At 43.8% G+C, this 12,743-nt stretch overlaps 1 protein-coding gene across 1 annotated transcript; it reads left to right on the top strand.

Moving 5' to 3' along the window:
• Positions 1-1,257: 1,257 nt before the first annotated feature.
• On the top strand, positions 1,258-6,468 carry badb (BCL2 associated agonist of cell death b). Its single transcript, XM_079580502.1, has 4 exons — positions 1,258-1,539; positions 3,188-3,305; positions 4,481-4,682; positions 5,988-6,468. The coding sequence occupies exons 2-4, from the start codon at positions 3,196-3,198 to the stop codon at positions 6,105-6,107; spliced, it is 432 nt and encodes a 143-aa protein (XP_079436628.1). The 5' UTR covers positions 1,258-1,539; positions 3,188-3,195; the 3' UTR covers positions 6,108-6,468.
• The last annotated feature ends 6,275 nt before the right edge of the window (positions 6,469-12,743 follow it).

Genomic DNA, 12,743 nt, shown 5'->3' with positions numbered 1-12,743 from the left:
AGATGATGTTATTCTGTTGGCTTCATCAAACCAGGACCTTCAGCTGCTCTGGGGCGGTTTGCAGCCGAGTGTGTGGAGGCCGGGATGAGGATCAGCACCTCCAAATCTGAGGCCATGGTTCTCCTTCCCTCTACAGGTCGGTGGGGAGTCCTTGCCTCAAGTGGAGGAGTTCAAGTATCTCGGGGTCTTGTTCTCAGTGAGGGGCGGATGGAGCGTGAGATGGACAGACGGATCGGTGCGGCGTCAGCAGTGATGCGGTCGCTGTATCGGTCTGTCGTGGTGAAGAGGGAGCTGAGTCGGGGCAAAGCTCTCGATTTACCGATCGATCTACGTTCCCACCCTCACCTATGGTCATGAGATTTGGGTCATGACCGAAAGGACAAGATCGCGAATACAAGCGGCCGAAATGAGTTTCCTTCGCAGGGTGGCTGGGCGCACCCTCCGAGATCGGGTGAGGAGCTCAGTTACCCGGGGAGTGAGCGTGTGTGAGGTGTGTGTGCTCTGAGGAGTGTGTGCTCTGAGGAGTGTGTGCTCTGAGGAGTGTGTGCTCTGAGGAGTGTGTGCTCTGAGGTGTGTGTGCTCTGAGGAGTGTGTGCTCTGAGGAGTGTGTGCTCTGAGGAGTGTGTGCTCTGAGGAGTGTGTGCTCTGAGGTGTGTGTGCTCTGAGGAGTGTGTGCTCTGAGGAGTGTGTGCTCTGAGGACTGTGTGCTCTGAGGTGTGTGTGCTCTGAGGAGTGTGTGCTCTGAGGAGTGTGTGCTCTGAGGAGTGTGTGCTCTGAGGTGTGTGTGCTCTGAGGAGTGTGTGCTCTGAGGAGTGTGTGCTCTGAGGAGTGTGTGCTCTGAGGACTGTGTGCTCTGAGGTGTGTGTGCTCTGAGGAGTGTGTGCTCTGAGGAGTGTGTGCTCTGAGGAGTGTGTGCTCTGAGGAGTGTGTGTGTGTGTGGCTTTACACCTCAGTTTGTTTGGCAATGCTGCCATCTAGTGGCCACAACTGAACGGGCTCTAAGCTCGACAGAAGAGGCTAATCATTGAGGCTAATCATTGAGGCTAACGTGTGGCCGGTCATGGCGCATTTCGCGCCTCACATTTGCCTGGTGTGTCCGCATTTCCCCTTGTACAGGGACCGCTGGCTTGTCGTGTCTGTGTAAATGCTGGTGAGCGCCTTTGGGTGCCGCTGAGACCGAAGACACAAACAAAAGCCCAGTCCTGCTCGCAACAGTGACGTCAGCGCGCCGCGCGGAGCGGTGACGCGTCGCCATTGGGTGAGCGCGCTCGGCTGGAGTGTGTGTGTGTGTGTGTGTGTGCTCTGTGAAGACAACAACAGCCTCATCCCGCACCGCATGAGGCCAGAGCCACGCCGCGGGACCCCGTGGAACACCGTGGAACACCGTGGGCACGGAGGGCACACTTTAGCTCGGGCTGCCCCGCGTGTCCCCAGCGTTAGCCGCCAGGAAGAGCTCCGCTTCCGCCTGTGGGAACTTTCTTTTGTCCTCAGTCAACAACAACACAACAGTCGGCGTTGTCCCAAAGCAGATCTACTCCGGTAATGTTGCGCCTTCACGTAGGCCGGAGGGGTCCGGTCGTTTCCGTGTTTACAGCTGTATGAACAATGGAGTGACTTGTGGTTACCTTTGGACTGACTGTGAGAGTGATATCAGGCTGCAGAGTAAACAGATAGCCCTGGGTGTGTTAGGACCATCTATGATTCCGTGTCATGATATGGCCATGAAGGCAGCACAGCTTATGGACACACAGCACTGAAGTTTGAAAAGTCAAACTATGGTTCTGTTTAGTCCCTTTGCATGAGGGCTTTTCATTTTCAACAGAACCCTCACCATGGAGGACTTCCAAACACACGATAACAATGTAGAATTGGACTCTCGTGTGGCTTCTATTGCCATGTAGTTGCTATAGTGTGACATCAACTGCATACCCTCTTTGGTTCTGTGTGTTTTTCACAGTCTGCACTTGTTTCATTGTAATCCAGACCAAGTGTCAGGATTACAGATACTCATCTCATTTGTCTTCTGCTGTTTTTGACTGATTTCCCCACATCAAGGCTGCTCAGTTTCATCATCACATCTCAGTTAACTGGTCCCAACTTGCAGATTGTACAAAATCCTTTTCACACAATAAATCCGCCTCTGTAGGGTTTAGAGTAAAACCACTGGAGTTTGGACCTCCTGAACATTTTCTGCATGTTCACTTATAGATCACTACTTGGCAGATTAAAAATACATATTGAAAAAAAGAATTCAATAAAATGGTTGTATTTTTGCACGTAAAAAGGGAGTTCCCTGTAAGCTGCAGACAGAGTAGTTTTCACCCTCCCCAGCCTGAATGTCCAGTCATTGGAGATGTCCAGTGACCGCTCGGTCAGTGCAGGGCTGAGCAGGCTTGTGTCGTGGAGCGCAGGGTCGATATTGAAGTAACTTGCGATATTTCACGTAACCATTTCAACATATTATGTTCCGTTCAAATTAAAGACAAATTGTTAGTAACTAGTTATTCAGCAAATGGTGCCAAAACAAGACTTCAAAATCAGTAGACAAAAACTGTACTAAATTAGGAGGTTTAACTGAACCTGAACTTCCACACATTTAAAAGTTTAATGCATTCTTTGTTTTTGGCTGAGTTTGCATAAGTGATGAAGACTGAAGTCATGTTGTGATATATTGCGTTTTCTCGCCATACGGATATTGCATCACCTAGAATCAAGATACAATATTTTTGGGATATATTGTGCAGCTCTCGTAGAGCGTCTATTTTCTTTGCAAAAATACAAAGGCCAAATCTCACAGTTGTAGCCCACATAACGCACCTTCAACTGTCTGTCATAAGACTCATATCAATGGGGTATACAGAAAAAATAATGAAAACATTGACAGTATTTTCCAAATGTAGTACCTTATTCTATATTTGTCTCTGATTTGTGTGATAATATTTCTCCAAATCATCATGGGGGACAGAGTGTCTATACTGGAGGGCCAGATTTGGCCCATGGGCCACATTGCCTGTCCCTGTCAGAGTGAATGTAGTCAATATTATATAGGTATACGAGTCACTTCATCATGTTATGTTCTATAATCATGTTATTGGACTTGAAATGAGATCAAACTGCCCTTCACGTCGAGCTCGTGCCTGTGTGACCAGTCAGGACTCATGACACTAACATGTATCTTGTTGTCCAGGAGACACAATGGCGGCGAGCTTCACCATCTCCGACAGTGAATCAGACCCATCTGAAGACTTGGACGAGGAACAGGTCACCAGAGCAAAGGCCCAGCGCAAACAGCAGCTCACACTGCCCGAGCTCCGAGAAGCAGGTCCGACTCATGTATGACACATGTTCAAGCATTCCAAACCAGACCAAACCAGACCGAACCAGCAGACTGTAGTCTAACCCAGCCCACAGTCATATTACACAGTCTGAGATCGCCCCGGCTTAACCGTCTTCTCCAGTTTGGCATTACCCAAATGAGCGCAGGCCTATAGGCTGTGAGCTCCAATCGAGAAGCTTTTAGATTTGGGTAAAACCGAACTGGAGAAAATGCGCTTGCTGAAGGCGGGGGTAAGAGGTTAAGTCGTACAGGGAGAGGACGCACTTTTGTAATTGAGTAAACCGCAAGTCCATTCCATATTCAGTTTGGACTAATATGTGTGTTTGTAAGTGTGTGGCACAGATGTGATACACTTCTCCAGACCGGACGAAGCCCATCAATAATACATCTGAAAATGTGAAAAGAAATGTACACAAATGTGATAAAGCCATTTGTATTCAGACCACTGCTCTCAGATGGAGCTGTGCAGTTCGTGAACACTTGAGTAAATGTTTGCTCTGTTCATTTTCTGCCCATGATACAGATCGACACCGCATTCAGATAAGCCTAAGGGTAGATTTTTGAAGAATAAAAATAACATCTTCAACCTGCCTGGGCCGGTTGCAGAAGGGCGGTGATGGCGGTGAGTTTGGAGTGTTTGGGACTGTACCGGTGGACAGGGAGGAGCTGGTGATGGAGGTGATGGAGGTCAGAAGGGGAGCTCAAAGGGAAATGGGACAGGGCTGGGCCGGAGGCTGAGAGCTGCCTGTAAATATTGTCGATTTTGCTTTGGAAGGAGAGAAATGAAGTGCATTTTTCAGTGATAAACGATTGTGAGCCGGTATCCAGAGGGCTTAGTGTGTGACCCGTCTGAAAGGGCTTGCACTGCTGTAGGTGATCTCTATAGAGTTGGGAATGAACAGTGAGACCGCTGTCTTGCTAAGTCTTTCTAGTTTGCGTCCTTTCGTTTTCATTTTGCTGAGTTGGGGTGTGTGCCATGGGGCGGAGTGACAAGTTCATTCCTTTAACATATGAAAACAGACATGTGCTGTGGCTCTACGGCGGGCATGACATGCTTCTTTATACTTTCATACTGTAACATCACAAATGTGACCTGACTGTTGCAGACATAGTTGACTGTACAGACTTGTTCCTTGGGGCTACAGGCATCGGCAGGATCCGGCTGAGCTCAGAGTCCCAAGCGTGTGATGAGTCCAGGGCTGAAGAGGAGCTGGGCACCCCCACCGATGGGTTCCCTTTCCGGGGACGCTCCAAGTCAGCCCCCCCAGCTCTGTGGGCCGCCAAGAAGTATGGCCGGCAGCTGCGGCGCATGAGCGACGAGTTCGACAGCATGCTGGACAAAGGGGTGAGCTGAACTGTCAAGTAAAGGAATAGTGCATCACAGCTTAAAGGAGACATATTCTGTGGTCATTACACACATACAACACTACTCAACACTTTAAAGGGACTATACAGAGTTTCAAAACATCAGGCCCACCCGCGGGGCCACCGGAGGGTGTTATGACGGGGCCTAGCTAGCGTCTCTCCTCAAATGAAAACATGGCTCTTTAAAACGGTGTTAACTGAGTAAACAGGAGCTGATTGTTGGACGGACTGACAGGTTTAGTTCTGAGTAGTCTTATTATTAGGCTCTTTATTATTCTGTATTAATATGTTATTGCAATGTTTCTAAAGCCTAAAATGCTGGAATGTAATTCTGTTCTCTTCAAGCATTGATGATAATGAAATTATCACTTATTTATCCCAAAAATATGAATATGTTTGGTGGCAGTGGTGGGTCACCGACTGACCAGCCCAGTGGCCAATGACCTCCAACACATATGGCCCAGTGACAAAAGTAATTGAAGAGCCCTGCCCTACATGTTCCAGCCATGTCCTAATGTGTAGAATGAACCTGTTCACCACAACTGCCTCTAATATCCTGCACTGTCACTCAGAAAGCTGTTTATTCGGTCCGAAGTGCCGTCATGCACGAGCTTAACATAGAACCTGCAGTTACACATATGACCTGAGGTGGCAGTAGTGAGTATAAAATGGCCAACTTGCATCTAGCCCCTTTAAACATTGCAAGAGGCAATATTGACCTCGAACAACTTGAAAATAGAAGTGAGTCATCCACATAACCAGTAGTTCCTCACAATGTGTGTGTAATTAGACAGCACATCGTGTTGAAATGGTTTAGTGAAATATCACAGTAATGTCTTTATCGCCATATTGCTCAGCGGTCTCGCATATCGCCCGTTACTTCATGTGGTGCAGCCCTGTTACGAAGCATTCGCCGGTCAAATGCTGTGCACTCATAAGAGCGTTTTGGTCCAAAGGATGGTCCCACAAAGACCAACTGATCTGACCCTGTGCTGTTGCCTGGAAACTTGAAAATGCTGCTTCTCCTCCACATCATTTTACAATGAAAAGTACGTTTAAACAACAGCAGCAGCAAAAAAAAAAAACAGAAAACGTTAGCGCCGTGTATTCCACGGATGTTTTTCTGAGTGAGGCAGCGTGAGCTTTACAATATGGCAGACAGACACGCTCTATAACAACATGAACACATTTCAAAACATTGCTTACATGATCAGTGCACAGTGGTTTCCAGAGTCTAAGAACAGCAGCTTAGCGAAGGAGTCTCACACCATTCCTTTTATTGCAGGAAATGAAGAAGATGAAGAACAGCAGGCCCATCCAGCACTCCAAGACCTGGTGGAGCTACTTGTTCAGCCACCAGGAAACCGAGGGAGAGAACCACCACGACTCACAGCGCACCGAGTAGGCCTTCCCCGGGGCCCCGAGTAGGCCTTCCCCCGGGGCCCCGAGTAGGCCTTCCCCCGGGGCCCCGAGTAGGCCTTCCCAGGGGCCCCGAGTAGGCCTTCCCAGGGGCCCCGAGTAGGCCTGTCCATGGCACATACAAACGGGACAGACATGAGACGGACGCCGAGCAGCTGGAGATGGAGTCTCGAATTCACTACTGCGAATTTTCAGCACGTCCTTTTCATGTTGTGGACACACTATATCCAGATGCTTTGTGCGGGGGCTGGTTGTGCTGTTGTCGGGCAACCACTGTGAAGTTCAGACGGGCATTACCGTTCGAGAACATGGTCTAGGGGCTACGAATCATCATGTTTTCTTGCACAGAGAGCAATCCAAATGACTTCTAAACTCAGTCTACAGCCAGAGTTTTTGTTTTACATTAAACAGAGCTTCTTGAGAGACGCTAGAAACTTTACAATAGCAATAACTTATGTAAGGCAAAACTACATTTTTTGCATATCGATCCCAGTTTTAGTAGTTTCCCCTCCTGACCTTCATGTGGAGTCGGATCAGGTAACCCGCCTAATGGCAGTACTCTGTGCAAGCAAACAAAGACGGCTCTCTCCACACTGTGCAACACGCGGTGTGTGGAGGGATTTACTCCGGGGCCGCGTTGAATCCTGGGAGCTTTCTCTTCTACTATTCTTATCTCTTGAAAGCGCCCGGCCGACTCGGAACCGTGCGCGCCAAAGTTGTTGGAGGCCTCTTAAGAGAGCACTGGATCGAAGCTCCCACACCATGCGTTCGTTTGGCTTTATAGAATACCTAAGCAATGATATTTCAGCTTCTATCGCAATCATCAGAAACATATCACACAGAATTGACTTTTGACGCTTTTAACCATTTTATAACTAACATAACCTCCCAGAACAGTTCTAAAGCCCATAAAACTGTGGCTTCAAAACATTCTACCTCAGGACTGACATTTAATGCTTTATCATTTAAAATAACATGGCCGTGTGGAAAAGACAGTAAGAAGTGAAACACTTTGGCCTGGAGCACCCTCTGCTGGCACCGATGGAAATGACACGTGATAAAACATCCAATAACAAATCAATGACTGAACTGCTCACAATGGGCCCAGTGAAAGGACCGAAGTGAACAGAATCGGTTAAAAGTGCCTGAATGAGGCTCAACACTCCTGCGGGCAGTTTCGGCACAGGGACGGTGTTATGACATGGTTAAAAGCTGCAGAAAGGTCCCCTTTAAACACAACAGTTCTTAGGCATTCAGCGTTTGCCTTCCACTCTGCGTTCAACTCCCAAACCGTCCCAACTGTTAGAAGTCCGCTACCTGCTTTATATACGGAGCCGGCCGAACAATCGTGTACGACGACAATCTGTGACGATGCAGAAATATCTTTTGTAACTCTTCAGGGGTAAATTATATCAAATGACAATAACAAAAGCACATCTTTTTAAAGCTTTGGCAAAAAAAAACTATAACTGTGCAGTCTGTGTGAATTTTGTACATATTTTGTTTATATTGAAATGACGGGACACTGGGGAGCAGGAGCCGTTCCAGATGTTTTAGGGAGAAAATTGTTCAAGTTCTTCTTTGGCAAAGTTAGTGTGCCGAGTTAGCAATAGGCAGCGTACAATCCACAGCTGTAATAAGAGTGAACGGAGAGGGCGGGGCATAAGTGTGTGCATGCAGGGAAGTCATTAACAACTAGGGCTGCCACTAACGATTATTTTGGTAATCGATTAATCTACCGATTATTTTTACGATGAATCGATGAATCGCTTGGCTGTGAATGGTGTATGAAAATTGTATTTTTTCATTTATTTTTAATCACATAAAGCTAAAGTGGCATCTCTTGGGGACATGTTGACGGAGTAAACTTAAACTGTGTTGTAAAGTGTTTTTGTAGTGCCAGTTCTGCTTTATTCATTGGATGAGACACAGACAGATATCTATGAAATTTTCAATGTACAAAACTCTACAGACCCTAACTTGATAAACAAAGTAGATTTCCATCAAAAATAAAAAATGTGTTTACTAGAAAACGATTAATCGATCACTAAAATAGTTGACAACTATTTCAATAATCGATTAGTTGTCGATTAATCGATTAGTTGTTTCAGCCCTATTAACAACAATCTGCAGATGCTTCAAAAATGACAACATTTTATATATATTTAAAAAAACGCTCCTCACCCTCCGCGGGCGGTCTCTTTTTCCTCCAAATTATATATATATATATAGTGAGTCTTCTACACTGAGGTGGAGGGTATATACTCGTACGACTGGTCTGAAACAAACACTACAATCACAGTCAAAGTGGGCGGCTCTGAGCTGCACTTTCAGATTCAGTCCCAGAGCTTTAATGCCTGCAGACTGATGCTGGCTGTTCCATATGAAATGTGACATACTCTGCCTTTAATGTGCTCTAATCTGTGGGTGCTACATTTGTAATTATATATGATGAACAATCAGTGGAGCTTGTGAGTGGTGTTGGTCTGTGCTGTTGAACGTGTTGAAAGTGTCTCTCCTGATCTGAGTGGGCTGCACATGAGAACAACATTACAATATTGAATAAATATTGTAATAACATTGCAACATTTTGCGATACATTTCAGCGCGTAACGCTTCATTACAGTGACACTAAAATTGTGTTGTTTTTTTCCATCAGATTTCAGAAAAGAAAAAAACAAATATGGCCAAAACCCTTTTATACAATACCCAATGCTGCTTGTTATTATTATTAGTCTTAATTATCTTCATCTCATGATATTTTGTGGCAGATGTGATGACGCTGTGACAAAGTCTGTGAGTATGACCTCATCATAGTCCTTTGAGGACGCCCTCCTTACAGTATTGGGGCCTCATGGGCGTTTCTGCTAAACAAGTTCCTGACAACATTTGTGCCAAGTTTGCTGCTAAAGTGGCTGCACACTGGGAAAATGATGACTGAAACCAAAGTTTGAAGTGATCGTTCTCTGGCCTGTGTTAATGTAAACCTCAGTGATTTGGTGACACTTTGTGGATTGTTGCGATCTGGATAATGTGTCACCTAATATTGCAGTCATGTGTGCAGCCCTGCGGTCCTGTCTGTGCTCGGATTAGGAAGGACACCTGTGTCAATCTGTGTGGCACCACTTTTAGCTTGTTCTAACAAATGTTTATTGGTGAAGAGGTGACTTTTTTTAGATGCTTAAATACGTGTCGTTTTTATACAGTGACATGTGACCTTCATTGTGTACAGAGGAGTTTCTAATGCAGAGTCCATCCTAACAGAGGAGTATGAGCCCCTCCTGACCACTCTGTACAGTAGAAAGTTTCTCACGATCTGCCTTGTACGCGCTGGACCCCCAGCCTTAACCCAAAGCGGCTCCGCAGAAACACAAGTGTCTGAGTACCTGCCCCGGCTCTGCTAACACCTGCCCACGCCTATACTTGAATATGGAGTTCTGGAGATGAGATTCCAACACCACCTTTTGGATGGATTTCTTGTTGTTTTGACTTTTGTACATGTATTTCTCTACAGCTGTGAAAGATCTTTAGTGCTGTCCTGAATAAATCTTTTTAAGAGTGCTTTTATATCTTCATCTCATAATTATTATTTTTTTTTATCTTCAAATTTCTTTATTAGCATTTTTTAAATTTCACACAGGCAGGATTTGAGGACAGTATATTGGTCTGAAAAAAGTAAAAAATTAAGAAAAAATTATAATAAAAAATGTCCCCACTACTCAGGTCTCCTATCCTGTCTCTAACCCCTTCACTGAACCCCCCAGCCCACCCTTCCCACCCATGATCCCCCCCTCCCCCCCATCTGCTAGGGGCCTGAAAGAAAGGAAAACCTGTAAAGCAAGAAGAGTCAAGAAAAAAAGGAAGAAAGAGAAGGAGCAGTAGGAAATAAGTTTAGAAAGAAAAAGATTGGAGAAAAAAAAAGAAAAGAAAAGGAAAGGACAGTAGAAGAGAAAAAGATCTAATAGAGTTAAAAACAGAAATGCACTCACACATACATACCGTGAAGAAGGGTAGGAAAGGAGGGGAAAAGATAAAAATGATTAAAAATAAAAAATAAAAATAAAAATAGATCATTTAAAAAAAAAAGGGGACACAAAAAAATAAAAATAAAAAAATAAAAAAAATTAAAAAAAAAGGAAAGAAAAGAGAGGGAAAAAAAAAAAAAAATTATAATAATAATTAAAAAAAGAAGAAATGTAAAAAAAAAAAAAAAAAAAAAAAGGAGGGGGAAGTGAAAAAGCAGGGAGGGGAAAAGTAAGACAGTCAATTGTGGTAAATATATTAGTGGATGAAAGGTATTGTCTTAGGCGTTATGTTTCATTTTCTCTCTCGTCATCCATGACCTCAGTGTTGTGTGAAAATGCATCCTCTATGTATTTTAAAAACGGGTTCCATGTACTGTAGAACCGTTTATGGGATCCAACAATGGAGGACCTTATTTTTTCAAGCTGTATACATTGTAAAACTTCTTGCAACCAGTTATTGATTGTTGGAGGTGCTTTATGTTTCCATTTAAGAAGAATTTGGCGTTTGGCCAGCAGGGTAGTAAAGGCAATGGCACATTTTATAGTTGGTGACATATTCAAAGACGTAGGTAAACCGAACAGAGCAGTTAAAGGGTTAGCAGGTATATTAATTTCATAAATTCGGGACAGTGTTAGAAAGATGTCCGACCAGTATTTATAGAGCTTTGGGCAAGTCCAGAACATGTGTCCATGGTTTGCGGGTGAGTTTTTACATCTAGGACAGGCGTCCGACACATCCGGGTGCCTTTGATTATTTGATTGCTGTTATTGCAAATGAAGACTTTGGTAATTGCTGGGTTGCAGGTTCTAGAATGTGATGATGTCATCGGACCCAACGGGGGGCAGGAGCCAGTTTTTCCTATAAACTGCATTACACTTTCACAAGTCGTAGCTAAAAAGAAAATGTGTGAATTTAAAAAATTGTATAATTCCTACATTGGCCAATCTTATATCTCAGACTAAAACATAAAACATTTTGCCGAAAAAGAATATTCAGCACTAAAGTAGTATTTGTTTTCTTTATACTATAGTAAAATAAATAAAACTATTTTCACATGGTCTGTATGGGGTGCAATGATTTAGACTTTTTTTTTATAAAGAAAATCTGAAAAGTGTGATGTGCTTCAGTACTGGCCCCCCTTTCCTCTCAGTGAAACAATTGCCTTCAGAAGTTTCCTGATGATTTGTGAAAGATCACATGTTGACCCAATGACTAAATGGAGTCTACCTGTGTGTTTCTAATGTCAGCTCAGATACAGCTGCTCTGTGATGCTCTCAGGTCTGTTAGAGACTATTGTGGAGCAGAAGCATCATGAAGTCCAAGAACTCACCAGACAGGTCCGGGATAAAGTTATTGACAAGTGTAAAGCTGGTTTAGGTTATAAAAAGATTTACAAAGCTTTGAACATCTCTCTGTGTACAGATACATCATCCATCTTTGCATGTAATGAGTCTATACCATATATTAGCTTCACAGTTTAAGTCGAATAACAGAAATGAATGCACTTTTTCATGATATTCTAATTATATGACGAGCACCTGAATGCAAAAACATCTTATTTCGGTGTGTTGACATAAATAATCACATTATTGGCAAAAAGAAAAAAGTCTTAAAACTGTCCCAGAGTGTTGTGTTATTGGCCGTTATTACATGATCTATTCAGTTACTCTGAAACATAACTCAGACTCATACGCTCACAGGTACTCGAGTAGGCCTGTCACCATAACACATTTGAAGTTCGATACATTGATACTGTCAACTCTAAAGCATAAAAATAACAGTAAACTTTGATCCTAAAAGTGCATAATCATATCCTGAAATACCACACAAGCTGCAATAAACATGGAATATAATGTAACCCAATTGGCTTCAGTTAAATCTATGTTTTACAAAGAAAAAAATAGTGTAAATGCACATAAATGTACAGACGATAAATCCTGAGCACTTTTCTGTTATTTACTGAACTGAACTTTACTTTTCACTTGTACTTGATGTAAACGCTCCTCTTTTGGCTGCACACCTCTGTGCTTTTCTTTGCAGAAACAGCTCCGTGAGAAAAGGTCAGAAACTCCTGCTCTGGATCAAAGAGGTCACGAATGGCTCAGGTCTCCCGGTGTCGTCTCTGGAACAGACCTTCAGTTACACAACTTCAATTTTAACCAGCAAACATAATATCTATCTAACTATCCAGCTCAACACCAGCTGAGGCCACTGCCAAACCAGGACTAAACCAGGACCAACAAGGCCAAATTAAATACGCACAAATATCAACCTTTTTTTCCACATAAACAGTTGTATAATGTACCTTTAATAAATATTTTGAAAAGCACAGAGTTGCTTTAATGTTTGAGAGAAGACTGAAATAGAAACTGCTAAACAAATGCAAGTATCGCACGGATTTCCACATGTTTCTAGAGCTTTCAATGACAGGGTTGGCAGCTTTTAGACTTATCCAGACCTCGTGGAGACAGGAGAGTTACTTGTTATTACTCTTTCTTTAGCTCTTTTCTGTTGTTTTCTGAGACAGGGAAGGTTTGGGTCTAGAGCTTGAGAAAAGCAAAGGCTAAGAGTTCAAGTTGTAAGATAAGGAGGCACA

The sequence above is a fragment of the Gobius niger genome, assembly GCF_951799975.1.
Source record: "Gobius niger genome assembly, chromosome: 21".
Taxonomy (NCBI): Eukaryota; Metazoa; Chordata; class Actinopteri; order Gobiiformes; family Gobiidae; genus Gobius; species Gobius niger.
Note: the sequence above shows the minus strand (reverse complement) of the source record. Positions and strands in the feature narration are given on the sequence as shown.

Excerpts from the sequence above, each read along its gene's own strand:
- badb (XM_079580502.1), top strand. The coding sequence starts at position 3,196 with ATGGCGGCGAGCTTCACCATCTCCGACAGTGAATCAGACCCATCTGAA. Across the intron at positions 3,306-4,480 it reads AAACAGCAGCTCACACTGCC|AGGCATCGGCAGGATCCGGC; the intron begins CGAGCTCCGAGA and ends CCTTGGGGCTAC. Across the intron at positions 4,683-5,987 it reads ACAGCATGCTGGACAAAGGG|GAAATGAAGAAGATGAAGAA; the intron begins GTGAGCTGAACT and ends CTTTTATTGCAG.